This window comes from Manihot esculenta, chromosome 11 (genome assembly GCF_001659605.2).
Source record: "Manihot esculenta cultivar AM560-2 chromosome 11, M.esculenta_v8, whole genome shotgun sequence".
Taxonomy (NCBI): domain Eukaryota; kingdom Viridiplantae; phylum Streptophyta; class Magnoliopsida; order Malpighiales; family Euphorbiaceae; genus Manihot; species Manihot esculenta.
Window position 1 is genome coordinate 4071155 of NC_035171.2, and position 24690 is coordinate 4095844.

General features: G+C 32.6%; 2 protein-coding genes across 3 annotated transcripts; both read left to right on the forward strand.

Moving 5' to 3' along the window:
- Positions 1 to 4386: 4386 nt before the first annotated feature.
- Positions 4387 to 12176, forward strand: LOC110626038. 2 transcript variants are annotated; one of them, XM_021771769.2, is made up of 15 exons: positions 4387 to 4925; positions 5002 to 5085; positions 5215 to 5285; positions 5580 to 5659; positions 5830 to 5965; positions 6135 to 6293; positions 6373 to 6807; positions 7060 to 7729; positions 7811 to 7891; positions 9845 to 9909; positions 9990 to 10039; positions 10208 to 10322; positions 10454 to 10612; positions 10896 to 10968; positions 11502 to 12176. In XM_021771769.2, exons 1-15 carry the CDS (start codon positions 4508 to 4510, stop codon positions 11750 to 11752), a joined length of 2847 nt encoding a protein of 948 aa, XP_021627461.1. In that variant the 5' UTR covers positions 4387 to 4507; the 3' UTR covers positions 11753 to 12176. The 2 variants fall into 2 exon arrangements, with proteins under 2 accessions (XP_021627461.1, XP_021627463.1); XM_021771771.2 differs by having other exon boundaries at positions 4388 to 4925; positions 10896 to 10953.
- Positions 12177 to 14083: 1907 nt separating this feature from the next.
- Positions 14084 to 14981, forward strand: LOC122725134 (thioredoxin H-type-like). Its single transcript, XM_043961894.1, has 2 exons — positions 14084 to 14148; positions 14717 to 14981. The coding sequence occupies exons 1-2, from the start codon at positions 14084 to 14086 to the stop codon at positions 14979 to 14981; spliced, it is 330 nt and encodes a 109-aa protein (XP_043817829.1).
- Positions 14982 to 24690: the final 9709 nt, after the last annotated feature.

Below are 24690 nucleotides of genomic sequence, written 5' to 3' on the forward strand. Positions count from 1 at the left end.
TAGACATATGACTATTTTTAAATTTTGCACAAATTAAAAAATTAAAAAAATCTCTTCATATTAATTTAATTTTTTTCAAGATTAATTTTAATTTTACAAAAATTAAAAAAATAATTTATGTATATTATTTTAACTTTATTTCAGAAATCTTACTAATTTTAATTTTTTAGAAATTTAAAAATTATTATATCTGAAATAATTGCAGAAAAATAAAATAACGTGTCTGCAAAATATACTATAAATGCAAAAATATGATTAATTTTAATTTTTTAAAAAATAAAAATAAAAATAATTGAATTGATATATTACATTCTTAATAATAATAAAAATATAAAAAATTTAATTAGTATTATATTCAAACCAAATACAAAAATTAAGAAAGAGAATATAAAATTAAAATTAGGATGTATAATGGAATATAAAATAATTATTTATTAATTAATCAACAAAAAATTATATAAAATATCTAAATCAATCCAAACCGATTATTAACCAATAAAAAAAATTATATAAAATATCAATTCAATATAATCATTTAACCAAACTTATTAATTTAGATTGGATTGGATTTTATGGATTCGACCTGAAGACCTATCCTTCTTAATGATGTTCTTGATTAATGATTTTAACCTTTATATGTAATGGAATAACAATTAGTTATACATTGAACAGTCATCTATTAGCTGTATTAATTAGACAAATAGCAACAAATAATTTTTAAATTAATTAATTAATTAATGAAAATCATCATTGATTCTGAAATTAAAGATTCAAATTAATTATTCATTGACACTCCGAGATTTAGTCCGGTGAAAAGTGCATCTTAGTAAACTTGAGAGGTTTAAGGTTTTACTCCCCCAATCCCTATTTTCAAAAAAAAAAAATAATTATCCATTGATAGAGTCATTATCATGAGTGTAGACATTCATATATTGTATGATTATGTATGAGAGATCGAGCTTATCTTCTCCATTGTCTTAAAAAATAATTTATTAAAAAACAGCAACTTGTTAATTTATATAACTTTTATTAATTAAAAAATATTCATCCTAAATAAATCAAGTGTAGTTAATAAATTCTCCTCTTTATGCTTATTCCTTTTTGGAGAACGTATTAGCTGGATTTTTCTTTTGACATTATTCAAATAAAATCATTAACTTAAAAAAAATTATTTCTTTATTAACTTTTTAATTATACTATATTAAATGCATTAACTTTTATTAAATATTAAAAAATATTTTAAATATTTACTTAAAAAAATAATATTTAATAAGAGATTATTTTAAAAATAAAATAAATTAAATAGAATTATAATAATAAATTTATATGTTATTATAGTTTAAAAAAGAAAAGTGAATAATAATTTTAAAATAATATAAAAAATAAATAAAAATTATAAGATGGAGAGAATATATTATTTTAAAAAAAAATTATTTTATAGTTTATATGATACAAAATTAATCTCTCATTTTTTTTAAAATACATTAAAATAATTTTAAAATTTTGAAAAATTTACTAATTAAATATTTCATTAATTTTAATGGTTAAATATTTTATTATTTAGTACATGTGATATAAAAAAATTTATTAATTAATTATATATTTTAAATATATTTTTTAAAATTAAAGTATTAATTAATGATTTTTTTTTCAATAAAAAAATTAAATAATAAGTTTTCTTTTTTAAACAGAGAATTCAGGTGTGAAACGCTAAAGTTTCCCTCTTCCTGCGATCTCTTCACACTATTATATTATTGCAAGGAACTCTGTCCGTGAGTCACCTACTTATAGTCCTAACTATAAAATAAATACTTATATTTTGATGTAGATCTAGCTTAATTTTGTATTATTTCATTGCTAGTTGGAAAATAATAATAAAAAAAAAAAGAAATCATCTTTGATGATCATGTGCGGTGAATATGCTGATTCTGTAGCTAATTAAACAACATGGAAACTGTAAATATAAGCTTAATTATTATTTATGCTTTTAATGGTGTCAGTCCCAATTTTGACTCTTCCGATAAAGTGGAGGCCATGAGGTTTAACGTTTTTGTTGGATTTTCTGAATTTATTAAAATTAATTTCTACAAAAACATTTTTGAAAAACACAATCTATTTAAAAAAAATTACCAATTTCCATAAAAATTAACTAAAAATAAAGTTTTACCTTTTAAGTTCTTAATTTATTCTATATATTAATAAATAAAGTAAAATATATAATTCAATTTACTGTTTATAAAATTAATATTTTTTAGTTACAGAATTTATAATTTCATTATTACCATATTATTTATTTACTTTTTTTAATTTGATATTATAATTTACATATTTATTTATAATTTGTCTAATAATTTTCCCTCTGTGGTCCCTGTGTGACTCGATGCTACTGCCTTTCCTCTTCCTTAGACCTAATTTCTTTTTTTCTTTTTCCCATAGAAGACGATATGCGTCAATTGACTATCGATGAAAAAGAAGACGTTATTGTCCCTATTAAGAATTCCAAAGATATTTCGATCGTCACTTATGATTTCTGTATGATAGGGATGTTTTTCACATACAATCCAATCGATTTTCAGAATATGCAGACCTCTTTTATAGATTTATGACATCCATTAGAGGGTATTTATTATGGAATTAGAGACAAAAAGATATCTGTTTCAGTTTTTTAATAATGTTGATTTTGAAAATATAGTGAATGGGGTCCTTGGTTGTACAATCGATTCCTACTTGGTTGTACAATCGATATAAGGTAATGAAAATCCTCTCCATATCCCTCTAACTCATTCTGATTTTTGGGTTCTGATTAAAGACCTCATTTCTGATTACTGATAAGCTTGATGAGGAGATTGCAGTCCGAATAAATGATGATACTAAAAAAGGCCAAGAAACACTAAACATAATGTTGTTACATATTTTTCTTCCTCTCAACAGGATGCCTCTAACAACACCCCTGCGAATGTTAATTTGACAGGCAACAGTGAAGCGGCTCATCCCGTCAAAGGTCGGGATAGCCGAAAGCAATGATTGTCCTGTGTTGGAACTGCCGAGGACTCGGCAATCCTCGAACAGTTAATGCATTGAAGGATTTGGTTATTAGTTACAAGCCGAACATTTTATTTTTGATGGAAACAAAAACTCTTAGTTATCGTATGAAATTTTTTCGTAATGTTTTACATTTTGATGGTTGCTTCTCAGTCAATAAACAAGGATTAGGAGGAGACATTTCGTTAATGTGGAAGAATCATGTGTTTGTTTTTGTGGTTGGCTCTTCTCCAAATTTTATTAATTTGCTTGTTTCAGAAAGTAATATTTAATGGAGGTTTACTGGTTATTATGGGTTTCCGAAATCGCAACGACGACGTCAGTTTTGAAATCTTATTCGAGTTTTATCTTGTAGAAACTCTCTTCCGTGGCTTTATTCGGGAGATTTTAATAATTTATGCTCGAGAGATAAGAAAAAAGGGGAGTATCTTTGTTAAATTATCTTATACAGGGGTTTGATTTTGAATAATTGTAAATTTTTGTTAGACTCTAAAACTGATATTTCTGTTAGATGGGTTCGTCGTAATACTACTCTAACTGCTCATACTTTGACTACAGAATCTATTAGATATAATAATATCTCTATTTAGAATAATATCCCTCTTTGTTTAATAAAATTTTATTAATACAATAAGTAGTTTTGTTTTAAAAAAAAAGTTTGACATTTATTAAGAATTATCATAACCTTTGTTATTAAAGGACAAGCATTTTATTATACCTTATTATATTATTGATTTATATAATTTAATATTTTTTTATATAATTATTTTTTCTAAAATAAACTGATAATATTGAGAAATTAATATGGTATAGAATGTGATTGGGCGTAATTGAATCAGAAATTTAATTAAAATCTTGCTTTCTTTTTTCTTTTAAGTCAAATAATATTGAGACATTAAGTTGATGGAGATATAAATATGGCTCATGCTTTAGAAATGTTTAATATTTCTTGTTAGGTAATGGATTTTTTCAATCTAATGTTTTCATATATCATGTTCTTTTTTTTTTTGAAGAATCATATATCATGTTCTTTATCGTGTATCCATTTTTGTGTGAAACTTACTTTTCCATATAATATATATTAATTACTCTTGATTTCTGACATTAATTTTAGATTAATGCAAGTTGCACTTTTTTTATAAAAGAAAGATAATTTGACCTTGGTCAATTGTTGAAAGTCTTCGTCTTATTTATATATAAAATTATTGGGATCTAGGTCTTTTTTTATGTTCCTTTATTTTATTGGTCTATATATTATAAATTGTTAATTCAATATTTTTTTTTTTTATTTGATGGGATGATCGTCACCTAACGATTCCAACTCCATAAAAAGGGCAATGATTTCAACACTCCAATGTCTTTCACACATGTAATTGACTCTCTCTCTCTATATATTATATCTTGAAGGAAACCTCTGTCCAAGATATCTTCAACTCCATAAGTCTCAGCGACTGTGCAACTTCTGATGGCTTCTCGCCGGGAAAGGAAAAGGAATGAAAGTAGAGGTACTAATAGTTTTACAGATCTGAGGGGATCTAGGTCGTCGCCCGAGTTGAATAGAAGTACAAGTATTGGGCCGAGACAATATTCATATCAACAACTAGCAAAGGCCACCAATCATTTCTCCAGTAACAATCTTCTTGGCGAGGGTGGCTTTGGACAAGTTTACATGGGATCAGTAGGTGGTCAATCCCTTGCTATTAAAAAACTCAAAAATCATCGAGATCTACAGTCTCAAGGAAAACTGCAGGATGAGATTATACTTGTTAGCACCGTCCGTCACAAAAATCTTGTTGAACTGGTTGGTTACTGCGTTGAAGGGGCCGATAAATTGCTTGTTTTAAAGTATTTTCCTAATAAGTCTTTGGGTTCTCAATTACATGGTGAGTCTCCTTCTTCCTCTTTGAATTTTCATAACTATTATGAATATTAATATAAATAAAAATTGGTTTTTTGTAGAAAGCGAAGAGAATTTAGACTGGGAGACGAGGATGGATATCGCTAAAGGCTCTGCAAGAGGACTGGAATATTTGCATGAACATTGTGAGTATATAATTAACTATATTCATAGCTAATAATTGCCAACCTCTTTAGCTCTTGAGGTTCTATCTATTGTTCTTTGTTCGGTTAATAATTTATTTTGTCTTAAATTTTTTTATTTTTTTATATTAGGTGATCCTCCTATTATACATTTGGATATTAAATCAGATAATATCCTTCTTGACCATGATTTTAAACCAAAGGTAAGATATTTTGATAATAATTTTTTATATTGAAGCCATCATAACCTCAAAAAATATTGTTGGATGTGAAAGTTTTATTTTTAAAAAATATTGAAATATTATGTGAAACTCCAATAATTTTGCTATTGTATTTAAATAATAATTGAACCTTAATAGGTTAATTAGTTCTTATGATTCAATAAACTTCACATATTAGCAAAACACCATCCATTTTTATTTCTTCTAACTTTATTTTTTTTATATACATATAGCATAATAAATTAATTAATCTACTTAAAACATTTCGTTAACTAGGTGGCTGACTTTGGACTTGCACGCATTTTTTCGGAGGCTGCTACTCACATATCCGAATCAGCAATTATGGGAACTAAAGCGTAAGATAATTTATACATGTCTGAGTTTTTTAATGTCATTATTATATTCTACTTCTAAAATAATTAAAATAAAATAAAATACATATGAAAACAGAAGGAAACTAGTGCTTCTTTAGATTTTAATTTCTTGAATCATGACATGAATTTTGATTGAGCTTACTAAATTGCAGCTATATAGATCCATATGCAATAAAAACTGGACAGTACTCTGTAAAATCAGATATTTACTCATTTGGCGTTATGCTTCTGGAATTAATTACCGGAAGAAGACCCATAGAAGAAGACGGCTTTGATGTTGTTGAATGGGTAAGCGTATGCAAATAGTGTACTTTAAAAATTTATGATATGTAATTGTATAACTAAAATATAGTAAAAGCTATTTAAGATCCAAAACTCACCATTCACATGCATTTGAAATTCCCAATTGATGTAAGTCCGACTTAATAAATAGACATAATTATATTTTTATTGATAGGCAAAATTTGAAATTAAAAGTGCTCTGCGGGATGAAGAATTTGAAGAATTTGTAGATTCTACATTGCAAATGTTTGACCATGGAGAAATGTATCGAATATTGTTCTGCATTGATGTTTGTATAAATAACCGTCCAAAGTTTCGTCCATCAATGAAGAAGGTAAAAAAAAAAATTGTTCATATATTATGTTAATAATTGATAATATATTCAATAATTTCATTCTTGCTATGCCATATAGATACTTCTAGCTCTTGAAGGAATTTTGCCTTTAGACGAATTATGCAAGGAGAAGGGTGATAACAAATTGCCACGGTACCCTACTTTATATAAAGATCCATCTCCTATGAAAGCCAATAATAGTACTAAAATGTGGAGATCTACCGATGAAGCTTCATCTAGCGAGAGATTTCAAGTTCGAAATCGGAGTACATCTAATAAAATGTGGAGATCTGCTGATGAAGCTTTAATGAGGAGATCTGCTGATGAAGCTTTAATGAGGAGATCTGCTGATGAAGCTTTAATGAGGAGATCTACTGAAGCAATTAATCGTTTAGCTGAAGGTGTTAAACGTCTTGATCTTTCTAATGATGATGAAGAAGAAGATGATGAAGAAGAGGTTTCAGATGAAGAGGAGGAAGAAGAACTTGAAGAGAATGAGGACGTTAATGACAATGTAAGTCACTCAATTCTTGTTAATTCAGTTGGATATTGCATTGGAAAACTAAATGTATCAATTATTTTATTAATAAGCACATCTTAGACTCTATTTGCTATTAGGGCATGGTCAATTTAGTAACTTTTGTGTTTTTAAATATCTGGTAGTGGAAATTAATTAAGGGAAATAGCTCAGTAACTTTTATATTCTTGTAAATCTACATATAGTGTTTTGACTATATTCTAAACATTACTTTAAAAATTTTTGTAGGACCTTAGTCATAAGTCAAAAATGGCTGATGGAGGAGAGGTGATTGCCTGCCACACCGTTCGGGCATGGACCGAGCAGATGGAAAAGGCACAGAAGGGAAAACAACTGACTGTGGTGGATTTCAGTGCTGCCTGGTGCCCGCCTTCTCGTTACATGAGTTCAGTTCTGGCAGAGATGGCCAAGAAGATGCCCAATGTCACATTCTTGGTGGTGGATGTTGATGAATTGACTTCTGTTTCTGAGGAATGGAAAATTGAGGCAATGCCAACTTTTTTGTTCTTCAAACAAGGAAAAGTAGTTGACAAGATTGTGGGTGCCAATACAGAGGAGCTGCAGTCGACCATTGCAAAGCATGCTGTCGACGACACTCCAACGATATTTACTTATCAACAAATTGAATGGGCAACTCGAGGTTTCTCCAAATTTCTCGGTGAGGGTAATCTGGGTTCAGTTTTTAAGGGATTCCTGGATGGCAAAGACTTTGCAGTGAGGAAACTTGAAGATCTTTCAGATGAAGAGGAGCAAGAAAAACTTGAGCAGAGTATTAAGACCATTGGCAGTGTGAGTCACCCAAATCTTGTTCAGCAGTTTGGGCACTGCATTCAAGGATCCAATATATATCTTGTTCTAGAGTTTTTTCCCAGCAACTCCTTGAAATCCCTTTTACATGGTGAGTCATTTTTCTTTATTTATGCATAAATTAATGCCCAACGTGATGTTAAGGTCTTGTGATTAAGAAATTTTATTACAGGAAAAACAACACTGGAATGGTCAAAAAGAATGAAAATCGCAATAGATTCTGCAAAAGCATTGGAATATCTCCATGATAATTGTGAGTGTATATAATGTCTATGATATTCATTTATATCTTGGTTTTATATAGGTCTTATTTATATGTTTTGAAAAGTATTGAATTCTTTTAATAGAAATGGATTCATTTTTATCCATAAAATCCTTGTTTGGAATCATTAATTTGAAAAAAATATAAAAAAATAATTTTTTTTGTTTAAATTTTTATATTTAGAAAAATCAATAATGTAAAAAAAATTATTTTGAACTAAAAGTAAAATGTTGCTAACATTGTTAAAATTTTACAAGAAATGATTTCATGTAAAGTTATTTACATCAAAATTACTTAATTAGCTCTTTAAATTTTTTTTTATCTTTTATTTGTTTGTTTGAATTTTAAATTTATTTCTTATTTTTTAATTAATAACTACTCTTTTAAAAAATTATTTTAATTTAATATTGACTATTAATATTTAATATATTTATAATTAATATTAAGAAATTTATTATATTATTTTATTAATTTAAAAATCTCATTATTTTTAATGGTAAAAATTATGTAAAATTCAGATTTTAAATGTTATAAAAATATTAATAATCACATGCGATAAAAATGATCGTTAAAAATGATAGTTATTTATAAAAATAAATATTTATATTTAGTTTAAAAATAATAAGAATGATAAAAATTAAATCAATTTAAATTTATTATTAATTTATCTAATATAAAAGACTTGAATTAAATTTTGTTATATTTAATTGATTCTAAATAAATGAATTTTTTTTGGAATATAAATGAATTGAGTTCTATTAATAAAATTCAATTCTTTTATTAGAAAAATGCATATTAAAAAGATAAAAAAATTATTTATTTAGAATCAATTTAAATATAATAAAATTCAATTGAATTCTTTTATATATAGTAAAGAAATAAATAATAAATTAGTTTTATTTATTTATCATTTTTAATATTTTTAAAAATATAAATGTTTATTCTTATAAATAATAATATTTTTATTATATTGATTGAAAATCATTATTAATATTTTTATAATATTTAAAATTTGAGTTTTACATATTTTTTACCATTAAAAATTACAAATTAAGATTTTTAATTAATAAAATAATATAATAAATTTCTTAATGTTAATTATAAATGCATCAAATATTAATAGTCAACATTAAATTAAATTAATTTTTTAAAAAGTAATTATTAATTAAAAATTAAAAATAAATTAGAAAATAAAAAATAAAATAACAATCATTTTTATCATATTTAAAATTTGAATTTTTACATATTTTTTAGCATTAAAATTATAAATTAAGATTTTTTAATTAATAAAATAATATAATAAATTTCTTAATGTTAATTATAAAAGCATCAAAGTCAACATTAAATTAAATTAATTTTTAAAAAGTAAATTAAAAATAAAAATAAATTAAAAAATAAAAAATAAAATAACAATCATTTTTATCATATTTAAAATTTGAATTTTACATATTTTTTTAGCATTAAAAATTATAAATTAATATTTTTTAATAAATAAAATAATATAATAAATTTATTAATGTTAATTATAAATGCATCGAATATTAATAGTCAATATTAAATTACATTAATTTTTTAAAAAATAATTATTAATTAAAAAACAAAAAATAAAAAAAAGAAAAAAAAATCTTAATGGTTAACTAAGTAATTTCAATATAAATAGCCTTAAGTGAAATCATTTCTTATAAAATTTTAACAATATTTTTTTAATATTTATTTTTAATTAGAAATTAATTCTCACAAAAATTCAATTCTCACAAAAATTTAAAGAATTGAATTTCTATATTATTAGTTTTACTAAACACAAAAATTTAGAAAAAAAAATTATATCTTTTAAATTTTTTTAAAATTAGCCATTTCAAATAATAGTATAAAGTTTTTATTTTCTTTAGATTTTATGCTATTAATTTATTTTCAAATAAAGTTTTTCATTTTTTATATATACAGGTGATATTATACATGGAAATATCATGACAAATAATATTCTTGTTGATAAGAATTTCCAGTCAAAGGTAAAATAGTTTTGTTTATACTAAAGCTAAATGTCAAAATTTATTAGGTACAACAATTAATCTACTAATTTTGGTTTCAGGTTGCAAATTTTGGACTTATCAAGCATTATAGATCTGAGAGAACTGATGTGTAAGAAAATTCTTTTTTCCCCTTTTCTTCCTAATATTTACAATGCAACCATGGTATATTTTTGAATTAGTTAAAAATAAACTAAAAGCAGAATCTAAACGTTGTTTATGAGGCTTCTCTATTGAAAATTTTTATTTTCTAATTTCTTATTTCAATTCTATATTATAGGTATGCAGATCCTGATGATAGAAAATGTAGCTTTGAAGAATCAGATGTTTATGCTTTTGGTGTTGTACTTTTGGAACTGATTACCGGCAAAAATACTAAAGATATTGTTGATTGGGTATGCAGTTATCATTAATTAAGTGATATATAATAGTTAATAGAGGATAAAGGCAATAATTTTTTTTATGTGAAATGTATGAATTTATTTAAAAGAATAACTGATACAATTTTTTTTTTATAAATATTCAGGCAAACACTCTAATGAAACCAGCTTTATATGGAGAATATACCGTTCTTGTTGATTCTAAATTGCAAGGTGATTATAATAAAAAAGAAGTACAACAGATGATTCATTGTGCTGCAGCTTGTTTATATAAATCTCTAAAGTCTTGCCCAAAAATGAAAAAGGTACCAATTCAATTCTAGCATTATGTTTTTAATTTATTAACGCATTTTAAGAAAAGTTATTAGGTACTAGTATTGTATATACAATAATTTTATTATAACCATTGATTATAGTGATTTTTAAATAGATTTATTATAGTCCATCTGTTAACATCTAACTGTTATATTATATAATAAAATTTTCACATCCTAAACTCTATTTGCTATTAAATTATGTGAAAGCATTCAAAGAATGAGAGCTTATATCATTGACGTCTAACCTTTTTATTCCTTTGCTATGTTATAGATAGTTGGAGTTCTTGAAGGAAGTATTCCTTTAAAAGATATATGGAATGTGAATGACGGTAAATTCTTATCCGGTACATTTCTTATTGATACTAAATTCATTTTATTTATGTAAAAAAAGAATGATTCCTGAATTTTAATCAAATACCATTTATTTCAATAGTATATATATAGTATTTTTATTAAGAATAAGCAAATTTATTAAATTTGGATAGATTTAATTTACACCAAAAAAATTAATTTAAGGAAGGTGGGTGTCTAAAATCCTTTATCGAATTTATATATTTAAAAAATGCGATGAAATAAAAAAAATATTTTTTTTTTCAATTTTATGTAATGCAATTACGTGAATTATAAAAAAAACTTTATTATTATGATTTTTTATAACTTTCCTCAAAATTTTCAAAATAAACATACTTCACGAATTTTTATATTTTGAAATGTTGCACCATTAATTGTTTTATAATTTTTATTATGAAATATATGTTTTTAATATATAATTTGGGATGTGATTCCATGGACGTACGTATGATATTTGCTCATGTTCTCCACTTTAATTTCTTACGATGAACTTATTGGTGATTTGCGCTTTTCTTTCATGATACAGAATTTATGACATACAATCACCTGCCTACAATGTCGAACTCTGCTATAATTCCAAATCCTGCAAATGTGATTATGCCCTATCCTCAAGTACTCACCTGGAAGTCTACAGTTCAGAACCCGCAAATGCTTCCTAATTATCCCATGATGGTAACCAATAATGGTTTTCCGGTTAACATTCCGGCAAATCCATCCACTAGCAATGGCATGCCCACCACCACTTTTACTTATCGGTACTATTATACTTATAAGTAATATTATTTAAGTATATTAATAAGTTGATGAACTACAGGAAATGATTAATTTTCCCTCGGAGATTTCAACATGAAATTACAGTATTGTGATTTAAGCGTTATTTTGATTGTTTTGTGCTTTCCCTTGTATTTAGAAGGGTGTTTTCATCAGCAGTTTGGTGTATGTCTTGCTTAATTTGGATACTTTATTGCTTGTTGAAAAAAAAAAAAAAAAAAAAAAAAAAAAAAAGAAAAAAAAAAAAAAGAAAATGATAGAAGATGTCACCTTTCGCCCCAAATTGTTTGGGTAGTCTGCCTCATACGGAATTCATATATGCCCTTCGCGAAGCTAATTCAACTGCTGATTCCTTAGCTAAGCAAGGTGTTTCTCGCGATGGTGATTTTGTAGATTTTCTTTTATTATGTTCTCTTCTTTTTTTTTTCTTGCTTTGTAAGGACGGTTTCGTGGCTCCTTGGTTTTGGGTGTACTGGGTTTGCCTTTAATTTGGCATGGGTTAGTTCTGAGCCCCTCTCCTTCCCTCTTTCCCTTTTCAGTAATAAATTTTTTGCTTATAAAAAAAAAAAAAAAAGAAAAGAAAAAGATGTCACCTTTCGCCATATGTTTAGGGAGATAAATTCATTTCTTATTCTAGCTAATTAGAAAAGGAGCCAGTAGGGAGGATATCCTGAGCCGCCGATGCCTACCTATTAACCATCAAAATCTTGTTATCTAATTTAGTTGGTTAATGGCATAAAACTTGATTTTAGAGTGCCAGACCACCTCTTCCCTTCGTATATATAATGCCTTTCTAATGAAAAAAAGATTTATATAAAATACTTTGTTATGAATTGTAATTTGTTATTAATTTGATAAAATAAAAAATAAAAAATTAGTAAAAATATAATCTGTTGATAAATTTGTTACTAGTTAATATATATATATATATATATATATATATTATTGATTTTGTTATTGTATTTTATATTTAATATTAATTTTAGTATTTTAAATTATATTAATTTTATGAAAAAAATTATAATAAAATTAAATGAGGAAATAAAAAAAAAGAGAAAAAAATGGAAGGGAATGAAAAAAAAAGAGAAAAAGAAGAGAAATTAAGGGAAAAAGAAAACGGAAGAAAATTATGATGGAAAAATGTAGTGAAAATGAGGAAAAAGGAAAAATCAAAGCTAATAAGAAAAATAAAGAGAAGGAAGAAGAGTAAAAAAGAAAGAAAATGAGAGAAAGATGAAGAAAAAAATTGAAGAAAAAGAGAATAGAAAAGAGAGAAAATAGAAGAATATGAAAGAAAAAGTGAGGATATGAGAGAATAGTTAAAAGAAAAAATGAGAAAAAAAGGAAAGGAAAATAATAGAAAATGCAAGATAAAATAAAAGAAAATAGAGGAAAAAGAAAAAGAAAAGTAGATATGAGAAAAAAAGTAAAAGAAATGAGAGAAAAAGAAGGATAATGAAAAAAAATAGAAGAGAAAATAGGAATGAGGACGAGAAAAAAAATTAAATGAATGAAATAATAAAAGGATGTAAGGCGTGTGCATATATAAATATGTAAATTAGTAATGGATTAGATTTATTATTAAATTAAAAAGAAAAAATATGAAATTTTAAAAATAAAAATAATGTTACTAATTAAATTAAAAAGGAAACGCGAACGTTAAAAAGAAATTATTATTTAAAATTTAATTCGTTATTAATTTAATAACTAAAAAATTTATAACTAATTTATTAATTTACTAATTTAGTAATTTAATAGCAGATTTAACTGAATTTAACAAAAAAAAACATATTTATGACTAATCCGTTATTAAATCAATTTATTATTATTAATAAATTTTAAAAATTATTACTTTAAAATAATTTTATTTTTTATAATTTAATAATCAAGTTAATAACAAATTTAGTAATCCATTATCAATTGTAACAAATTTACTAATCCGTTATTAAAATCTATCATTATTTCACCTTATTTTTGTACTGACATGCTCAGCAAGGTAAAAAGAAAACACAAAATCTTCTAAATAGAGGCAACCAGCCTTGGCTATGCAATCGAAAAAAGAATTGACTTCTCTAAGACTGAATAAAAGAGAGAGGATTTATTCAGTTGTTAGTGTTTCGTTTTTGTTTTTATTTTTATTATTTATTAGAAAATATTTTTAAAATTAAAAAATAAAAAATACAAATATTAATTTTCTGGTTATAAATCCTATGAACCATTATATAATGGTTTAATTATATCTGCATTTTTTTTTTCATTCTTACTACATGAAGTTTGGATTATATTTATCAACCATATTGACCGTTTGATATTGATAAGATCTGGTATCATACTGTCATGGTATCAGTTACTAATGAAGGCACTCTTACATCATCTAAGAGGGCAATTGGTTGCCTGAAAGGGTGCTCTTACGTCGCCTAAGTGGATAAATAATTGCTTGAAAGGGTACTCTTACGCTGCCTAAGTGGGCAAGTGGCTGCTTGAAAGAGCGTTCTTACGTCGCCTAAGTGGGCAGGTGGTTGCTTGAAAGAGAGCTCTTACGTCGCCTAAGTGGGTAGGTCGTAAGAGTGTCCTTTTAGGCAACCAATTGCTTACTTAGGCGATGTAAGAATACCTTTTCAGGCAATATAAAAATGCATTTTCAGACAACCACTTGCCTATTTAGACGATGTAAAAGCGTCTCTAAGCGATGTAAAAGCGCTCTTTCAAATAATCACTTAAAAAATATTAGCATAGTGGAAAATCAATTTATTTAGAATTTTGTGTTAGTTATTGTAAATCCTTTTCACTTTTCATCCTCAATGGGTGTTTTACTCTCTCTGCTCAATTTTGTCACATTCTCGTTGCAATTGTGCTAAATCGGATATAATTATTAAAATAAAATTAAATTTTTAAATATTGTAATTAACTAGTATCTCAGACAACTTCACTTGATTTTATGTATAACTCTTTCTTCACAAGCCCACACAGTGGAGGCTTGACGGAGCAGTTCGAGAAGGCAAAGAGGGGAAAGCAACTGATTGTGGTGGATTTGAGTGCTTCCTGGTGCCTACCTTCTCGTTCCATGAGTCCAATTCTGGCAGCGTTGGTGAAGGAGATGCCATATGTCACATTCTTGATGGTGGTTGTTGATGAATTGCGTTCTGTTGCTATGGATTGTGCAGTTGAGGCAATGCCAACCTTTTTGTTCTTGAAACGAGGAGTATTACTCGACAAGGTTGTTGGTGCAATGTAGAGCAACTGATCTTTACCATTGCAAGGCATGCTGGTGGGCACGGGATTTTAGGTCAGTGCAAAAAGATACGCATAATATATATATATATATATACATATATATACATATATATACATATATATGTATATTTTATAAGAACTTAGCATGTGGATAAACTTAGCTAAAATACTATATAATAAAAATAATTATGTTATTATATATATACGTTTATTAAATTTTTCAAAATAAACATACTTGACGAATTTTTATATTTTGAAAATGCTGCACCATTATTTTATTATTAAATCTATGTTTTTAATACTTAATTAATCAATTTGGGATGTGGTTCAATGGATGATTTTTGCCAACATTCTCCACTTTAATTTTTTTTTTTTTTTGATAAACTTATCGGTGATTTAATTACCCTTGTCTTTCATGATACAGAATCAATGACATGTAACCTGCCTACGATGTCGAACTCTGCTATAATTCCAAATGCTGCAAATCCGCAATGGACAATCCCAACTAATTATCCACAACCTCAAGTGCTCATTGGGACGTCTTCATTTCACAACCCGCAAATGCTTCCTAATTATCCATAATGGTGACTAATAATGGTTTTCCGGTTAACATTCCGGCAACACCATCCTCTAGCATTGACATGCCTGATCAAGCATAATTTAGCCACATTTTTTATATCTTTATTATTGTTTATTTACACATTTTTTAGCTTAACTTATGGCTTTTACCTTGTTTTTACAGAAAAGAAAGAAATTGAAAAAATGGAGAAAAAGTGCAGAAAATGACAGAAAAAGTGATTGGGTCAGTGACTTGCCCAAATCACTGCCCTGATCAAGCTTGAGCAGAAACCTGAACTACCTCACAGGAGACTGATTGGGTCAATGACTTGGCCAGATCACTCGCAGAAACAGAAGCCTGGAGCCAAACACGCAGAGAAGTGATTGGGCCAGTAACTTGCCCATATCACTCGCAGAAACTGGCCAAATCACTCGCAGAGACAAACTGGACAGACTCACAGAAAGCGATCGGGGCAGATAGGCCAAGCGATCTGCCCAAATCACTGCCCCTATCACTTTGACAGCAGAAAATACAGCAGAAGCGGGAAAAGTGCAGAAAGTCAGATTTTAATTTGGAGAAGTCCAAATCCATCTCAAACACCACCAGATCAGTCCCAAGAGCCACGCCCTTCACTTAGAGAGTTCCATTCTCAATCAAACACAAAATCCAAGGAGGAATCAAAGACTACAAAGAAGACCAAATCAACTTGGGATTTCAAAACCCTAGGAAGATGGAATTCTTCAGCTATAAAAGGGCAGCCTCCAAACCAGCAAGGGGCATCTTCTGATCAGCTACTCAGCATCTTCTCCCCTCGCCTGAAACCCTGCAGCTTCTTTCTTTTTCCTTTCTTTTCATCTTTTGTTCATTTAGTCCACCATGAGTGGCTAATTTCCTTTCTTTTCTAGTTGAACTTGAGGAAATTCAGTTTTGTGATGAATTGGGAGATTTAAAACTCCATTGTTAAACTCTTATTTACTTTCAATATTTATGCAATTTGAGCTTTCCATAATTATTACTTTGCTTTTAGAATCAATAAGGGCCCATTGCTTTTAAATTGCTTAAGTAATATTGTTTGAATGATTTAGGTCCGTAATTGTTTAGGTTGTTCAAATACACATTTAATTAAATTGCATAATCTAAACTTTACCACGCGGTTGGCAAGGATAGAATTGGGTTTCTCTAAGTCTTAATGCAGTCAACAGTTGTTCGATGCTACAATGCCCCAAGGACATTCCTTGGCAACTTGTTGATTAGTGTTTGATTAGCGAACGTTTCCTAATCAAACTAGAACTAAAGAGGAATTTGGTTGTGAGAAGCGTCTTCCATAACCAAAACCAATTTATTGAAATAAAATAGGAGTCCTGAACAATCAATGATCAATTCTGAACAAACTGAATAGACTCATACTTCAACTAGAATCCTTTTCCCATTGAAATTCTCATCTCTTTAAATTATTGCTTTCTTTTACTTTCTAGATTTAATTCATCAAAACAAAACCCCCTCTTTTATTTATTTGTCATTTATTTGCCTTAGTCATAATTAGGAAAATCTTTGGTATCAATTCCCTGTGGTTCGACCCTATTGCCACTATCTGCAAGTTAATTGTTGATTGTTAAATAGGTTTATTTTTGACGGCTTCGACAACCGCTTATCAAAAATTGGCGCCGTTGCCGGAAAATTGATTTAAACTAACGTATTTTCCCTTTATGACCAGGTCTGGCCGTAAAGACACTCTTCTTTACAACCCTGAAATTGAAAAAACTGCCAAGAGCTTAAGGAAGCAAGCTAACTTGAGGAACCAAGCCTCAAAAGCAACTTCATCAGCAACGCCATCTCACAGATCACCTATTGCCCCTACTGCAGAAATTTCTACACCAGCAGAAACTTCCATCACCGCACCAGCTACTGCTGTATTTACACCAGAAACTGAATTTCTGGCTATGGCAGAAAATCCAGCAATGGCACAACAACCTGCTGTCCGTGAAGAAGCTGAAATTCAAGCTAGGAACCTGCCTGTCCCTGTCCACGCACCACAGCCACAGCCACGGGAAAGAACTCTCGGAGAGCTAGTTGAACCAGCAGGAGACCTAGCACCCTTGTGCATTGATTACCCCCCATTAACAGCACCTTTTGAGCTTAAGACAGGTCTGATCCATCTCCTTCCCAAATTCAGAGGCCTAGAAAATGAAGACCCTCACAAGCATTTGAAGGCATTCCATGTTGTGTGCTCAACCATGAGACCCCAAGGTATTCCCGAAGATGATATCAAACTTAGAGCCTTCCCTTTTTCCCTTGATGACTATGCCAAGGAATGGCTATTCTACTTACCACCCGGATCCATCACATCATGGGCTGGTATGGTGAGAGCATTCTTGAGAAAATTCTTTCCTACCTCAAAAGCTATAGGCATCCGTCGAGAGATAAGTGGCATAAGGCAAAAGCACTCTGAAGGCTTGTATGAGTACTGGGAGAGGTTCAAAAAGTTGTGCACAAGCTGCCCCCAGCATGATATTTCTGATCAATCTCTCATTGAGTATTTTTATGGAGGTCTGCTACCCTCAGAGAGAAAATTTATTGATGCAGCTTGTGGAGGATCAATTGAAAAAAAATCACCTCGAGAGATGAGGGAATTAATTTCCACCATGGCTGCAGCTTCTCAGCAATTTGGAGACCAAGAGCAGCCACCAAGAAGAGTGAATGAGGTGAGTACATCCGAATTGGCATCTCAAATTTCTGATCTCACCAATGATGTTCGTAGCCTTGTTGTGGGTCAAACCCAATAAGTTCAGCAAATTCAACAGCCCAAGACATGTGGAATATGTGCCAACAACCACCCAACTGATCTATGTCCTTCCCTTCAAGAAGAGGACCAGCAAGTCAATGTTGTTGGAGGTTTCAATGGGCAAAGAAGGTATGATCCCTATGCAAATACTTATAATCCAGGTTGGAGGGACCATCCAAATTTCAGTTATGCAAGGGAAAATCAATATCCAAGCTACCAGCAAAGGAATCAAGCTCAAGCTGCACCTCAGAACTCCAAAGCACCTCTTGAAGAGATTGTGCAGAATTTAGCAAATACTGTACAAAGTCTTGAGAAACAAGTAAGTCAAATGGCCTCTTCAATGAGCAAATATGAGTCTCAAAGGAAGCTACCCTCCCAAACTGAGATAAATCCAAGACAAAATGCTAGTGCCATCACATTGAGGAGTGGAAAGGAGTTGCAAGACAATAGGGCTGATAAATTGCAAAAACAGGCCATGGAGGAAAGTCTGCCAGAAAGTGATAAGGGCAGTTTCTGCGATCGATCTGCCCCGATCACTGGTCCAATCGCCAAACAGACTGATCTACCCAAAGCACCAGAGGAGGCAGAGAGTGATCTGCTCAAATCAACAGATCAAGCAGAGTCAAGCCAAAAACAGAACCAACAACCTGTGGAGAAATTCAAGGTACCTCCTCCCTTTCCAAAGAGATTTGCAAGGTCCCAAAAAGAAAAAGAGGAGAAAGAAATACTTGAGACATTTCGCAAGGTGGAAATCAACATTCCCCTACTTGATGCTGTGAAGCAAATTCCAAGGTATGCCAAGTTTCTCAAAGAGCTATGCACCAACCGAAGGAAACTTGCTGAGCATGAAAAAGTAAGTGTGGGGGAGTGTGTTTCAGTGGTCATTCAAAGAAAGCTTCCAGTCAAATGCAAGGATAGAGGGATGTTCGCTGTTTCATGCAAGATAGGCAATGTGGGGATAAAGAAAGCCATGTGTGACCTTGGAGCTTCAATCAATGTCATGCCCCTCTCCATTTTTAATTTACTGAATGCAGGTACACTCAAAGGCACCAGCATTGTGATCCAATTGGCTGACAGGTCTGTTGTCTACCCCAAAGGAGTGTTAGAGGATGTGTTGGTGCAAGTGGACCAACTAGTCTTCCCAGCTGATTTTTATGTCATTGACATGGAGGAAGACAAGAGCAATACCACCTCTGACATCCTACTTGGAAGGTCATTCTTGAGCACAGCAAGAACCAAAATTGATGTGCATGATGGCACATTAACCATGGAGTTTGAAGGGGAGATAATCAAATTCAATGTTTATGAAGCCATGAAATTCCCTAAAGATGTTTCTCCTGTTTATGGCCTTGATATCATTGATGACTTAAGCCAAGAAGTCTTTGATTTTGATCTTGAAGACTCACTCAATGCTGATTTGTGCAAATATGAAGAGGTGGACAGCAACAGCACAGAGACAGACCAGACAGTGATTTGGGCAGTTTCTGCGAGTGATCTGCCCAAATCAACAGGAGATCTGACCCAATCAACCAGCAGACAGCAGGCAGAGACACAGACAGCCAACTGTACCAGAGCTGAAGCCCCTACCAGATCACCTCAAATATGCCTACTTGGGGGCTGGAAATACACTCCCAATAATCATTTCCAACCAGCTCAGCGAAGAAGAAGAGGAAAAGCTCCTTGATGTGTTAAGGAAGCACAAGAAAGCAATTGGGTGGACCTTAGAGGACATAAAGGGTATCTCACCCTCAACATGCATGCATCGGATACTTATGGAGGATGAGTGCAAACCTGTTCGTGAGGCACAGAGGAGGCTGAATCCACCAATGATGGAGGTTGTGAAGAAGGAAATAGTGAAACTCTTAGATATTGGGGTCATCTACCCCATTTCTGACAGTAAATGGGTGAGTCCCATCCATGTAGTGCCAAAGAAGACTGGGATTACCATTGTCCCTAATTCTGAAGGAGAGCTAGTATCCACTCGTGTACAAAATGGGTGGAGAGTTTGCATGGATTACAGGAAGCTCAACACAGCCACAAGGAAGGACCACTTTCCCTTACCCTTCATGGACCAAATGCTTGAAAGACTTGCTGGAAAGAGCCATTACTGCCTCCTTGATGGATATTCAGGTTTTTATCAAATCCCTGTTGCACCTGAAGATCAAGAAAAGACCACCTTCACATGTCCATTTGGCACCTTCGCGTTTAGGAGGATGCCCTTCGGTCTTTGCAATGCACCAGCCACCTTCCAAAGGTGCATGATGAGCATTTTTTCTGACTATGTGGAGAAGATTATTGAAGTTTTCATGGACGATTTCACGGTGTATGGCAACTCATTCCATGAATGCCTAGCCAACTTGGAGAAAATACTTCAAAGGTGTTTGGAGACTAATATGGTTCTCAACTATGAGAAATGCCACTTCATGGTCAGCCATGACTTAATTTTAGGCCATATTGTTTCAGCAAAAGGGATTGAGGTGGACAAAGCTAAAATTGACACCATCAAAAATCTGCCCTACCCAACCAGCATTAGGGAGATTAGATCATTCCTTGGACATGCTGGTTTTTACAGGAGGTTCATCAAGGATTTCTCCAAGATAACTCAGCCTTTGTGCAGGTTGTTACAGCAGGATGTGCCATTTAACTTTGATGACAGCTGCAAAACAGCTTTTGATTTGATCAAATCACTGCTGATTTCTGCCCTAATCATCCAGCCCCCTGACTGGACCCTTCCATTTGAAATCATGTGTGATGCCAGCAACTTTGCTGTAGGTGCAGTGCTGGGACAGCATGTAAGTAACTCTCCTCATGTCATTCACTATGCCTCACGCACTTTAGATACAACACAATGCAATTATTCTACCACAGAAAAAGAGTTGCTGGCTGTTGTGTTTGCGTTGGAGAAGTTTCAGTCCTATCTACTTGGAACAAAGGTGATCATCTACTCGGACCATGCTGCATTGAGGTATTTAATCAAGAAAAAGAGTCCAAACCGAGGCTGGTGCGATGGATATTGCTGTTATAAGAGTTTGACCTGGAAATCCGTGACAAGAAGGGAAAGGAGAACCTCGTGGCTGACCACCTCAGCAGGATACTTTCAGAAATGGAGCCATGCCCCATCAATGAGACATTCCCTAATGAGCACCTCTTTGCTGTCCAAGAAGAAGAACCATGGTATGCTGATATTGTAAATTTCCTTGCCATAGGAGATTTACCTACTGATTTGCCTAAACACATGAAAGACAAGATCAAGAAAGAGGCAAGGTATTATGCGTGGGATGAGCCTTACCTATGGAAGCATTGTGCAGACCAAGTGATCCGAAGATGCGTCCCCAACCATGAAATCTCTTCTGTCCTAACTTTCTGCCACTCTTACAGCTGTGGAGGTCACTTTGGGCCACGCAAGACAGCCTTGAAGATCCTTGAAAGTGGGTTATTTTGGCCTAACATATTCAGAGACTCTTATTTATTTTGTAGGTCATGTGCAAGATGCCAACAAACGGGAAATATTGGCAACCGAAGTGAAATGCCACAAGCACCCATCATGGTATGTGAAATCTTTGACATATGGGGCATTGACTTCATGGGGCCATTCCCACCTTCCTTTGGCAACACCTACATACTTCTAGCTGTGGACTATGTGTCCAAGTGGATTGAGGCCAAAGCAACAAGGGCTGATGATGCAAAAATAGTGTGTGATTTTGTAAAATCCCACATTTTCTCAAGATTTGGTCTGCCCAAAGCCATAATCAGTGACCGAGGCACCCAGTTTTGCAACAAGGTAGTAGAAACTCTCCTCAAGAAGCACCATGTCATCCATAGAACCTCTACTGCCTATCATCCTCAAACAAATGGGCTGGCCGAAGTATCAAATAGGGAGATCAAGTCCATATTGGAGAAAACAGTCTGCCCAAATCGCAAGGACTGGAGTGTGCGCCTCAATGATGCCTTATGGGCATATAGAACAGCATATAAAACTCCAATTGGGATGTCTCCATATAGGCTGATTTATGGGAAAGCTTGCCATCTACCTGTGGAACTTGAACATAAAGCCTATTGGGCTGTGAAGAGCTGCAATCTTGATGAAAAAGAAGCTGGAGCCAACAGAAAATTGCAACTTCAAGAGCTTGAAGAGATCCGGCATGATGCATATGAAGCTTCATGGGATTACAAAGCAAAGACTAAAGCCTTCCATGACAAGAATATCTCCATAAAACACTTCCAGGTTGGTGATAAAGTCTTGCTTTTTGATTCCAGGTTCAAAGTATTCCCTGGGAAGCTTCGGTCTAGGTGGATTGGGCCATTCTTGGTTGAGCATGTCTATCCACATGGAGCTGTTGACATCCGGAGTCCACAAACAAGCAAAATTTTCAAAGTCAATGGACATCGTTTGAAGAAATTTTATGAAGGCTTTACTGTTCATCTTGTAGAGGAGGTTCCCTTGGACCCCCTTCCTTAAACTGCTGAGAAAGACACTGATGTCCAGCCCAAGACAGAAAACAGGGCGCTACTGGGAGGCAGCCCAGATGTAGTGATCTACCCAAATCACTAGGGCGATTTGCCCAAATCACTAGGCAGATCACCTGACTGAAGCATAGTAACAAGTGATTGGAGCAGTGATTTGCCCACATCGACAGGCCATATTGATAGGGCTCATCTCAGACAAAAAAAAAAAAAAAAAAATCGAGCAGTTGCACCAAAGAAGTGATTTACACAGGTGATTTGACCAAGTCACCAGACCACTAACACACCATCAGATGAGGCGTGAACAGTACCAGCCAAGCAACCTCAAGGAAGAAAGTGATTGGGCCAGTGATTTACTCAAATCACTGCCCAAATCATCCTGTCAAGAAATCCAGAGGGCCAGCAATTAATGATCAGGGCAGTTCAACTACCCAAATCACTTTAAGTAAATTTTCCTTATATATTTTTATTTCCACGCGATCTTACTATTTTCACCTCACTCTTCGCTTTCTTCTTCTCCGACGCTCTATCTCACCGATAACCACCACCGGCGACCTCAAGACCACCATGGTTAGGATCAAAATGAAGGCTACCGACGGACCATTCATGTGGAATAAACTAGGGCTACCGAGACCCAGCCCTTCTGACAGCGATGAAGAAGCAGGGGACACATCTCCACCAGCCACCACCAGCGCCGAAACACCACCGGCTACTGGAACAACATCCGAGCGACCCATCTCACCGAAAGTCTAGGCGTATCGCCGGCGAAACAAAGCGACGAGGATCGCCCCACCATACACCTCCCCAACAGACCCGATAGCAATCCCTGAAGGCGAAACGCCACCGAAAGCCACCACTTCCACCGGCCAGGGGCAGAAACGGCCAAGAACGCCGTCACCAACTCCACTGCCACACCTAGAGCAGGAAACAGAGACAACCATTGCTACACATCCTGCGGGTCATGAAGCTAGTAGGGTGCCAAGTGATACGACCCGCGATTTGCCCAGTGAGACGCCCAGAGATGTGCCCAGTAACATACCCAGCGATACGCCCAGCGATTTGCCCAGTGATCTGCCTGGCAATTTGCCCAAACCACCCTGCCCAGATCACATCACTCAAGCTCTAACATTCAACAAAGCTTCTGAGCGCACCAGGCTGGACCAAATATCCTCTCTGCCATATCACCCAGGTAAGTATGTACATCATGGCACCCTTGGCGCATTGCGACTCCATACCCAGGTACACAATTTCATCTCTGCTATTGGTTGGGAAAAATTTTTCTCCCTGCGCATGCCCTCTTTTCTGGAACTCACACACGAGTTCTACACCACATTTTATTTTGACAAAACGGCCATGCACAATCTGCACACACCAGGGACAGTGGGGTTCAGGCTATTGGGACAGCGATTTCGCTTGTCCTTGCAGGAATTTGGCATAGCCATGGGCTGTGAATGCCCTGAGTCTACTTGGGACTTCCCTGCTACATTTAATCCAAGTGCTGCATATCAGGAACTATGTGATAATCCCCCAGATGCATAGTCACCCACCAGGTCCAAGGACCTCTACCTCAGAAACCCCAGCCTTAAGTATATTCATAGGTTCTTAGCCTATACATTTTCGGGGAGGAAGGATGCTTCAAACATCCTGACCAGAACTGAGCTGTACATACTATGGTGCATGCACACACACAGGAAGATCCATCTTGGATATTGGGTTGCCACCCAATTAGCCAGCATCATTCAGTATCACAGGCCCCTGATTTTAGGCCATCTGATCACTGCCATTGCAGTGAATCTCAAGTTGTTACACCCTGCACACACTGACCTTTCCCCCACCCACAAACCAACCCCCTTGGACCTACGCACATTAGATGATATGGGGTTGATTTGCAAAGTAGGGGATATG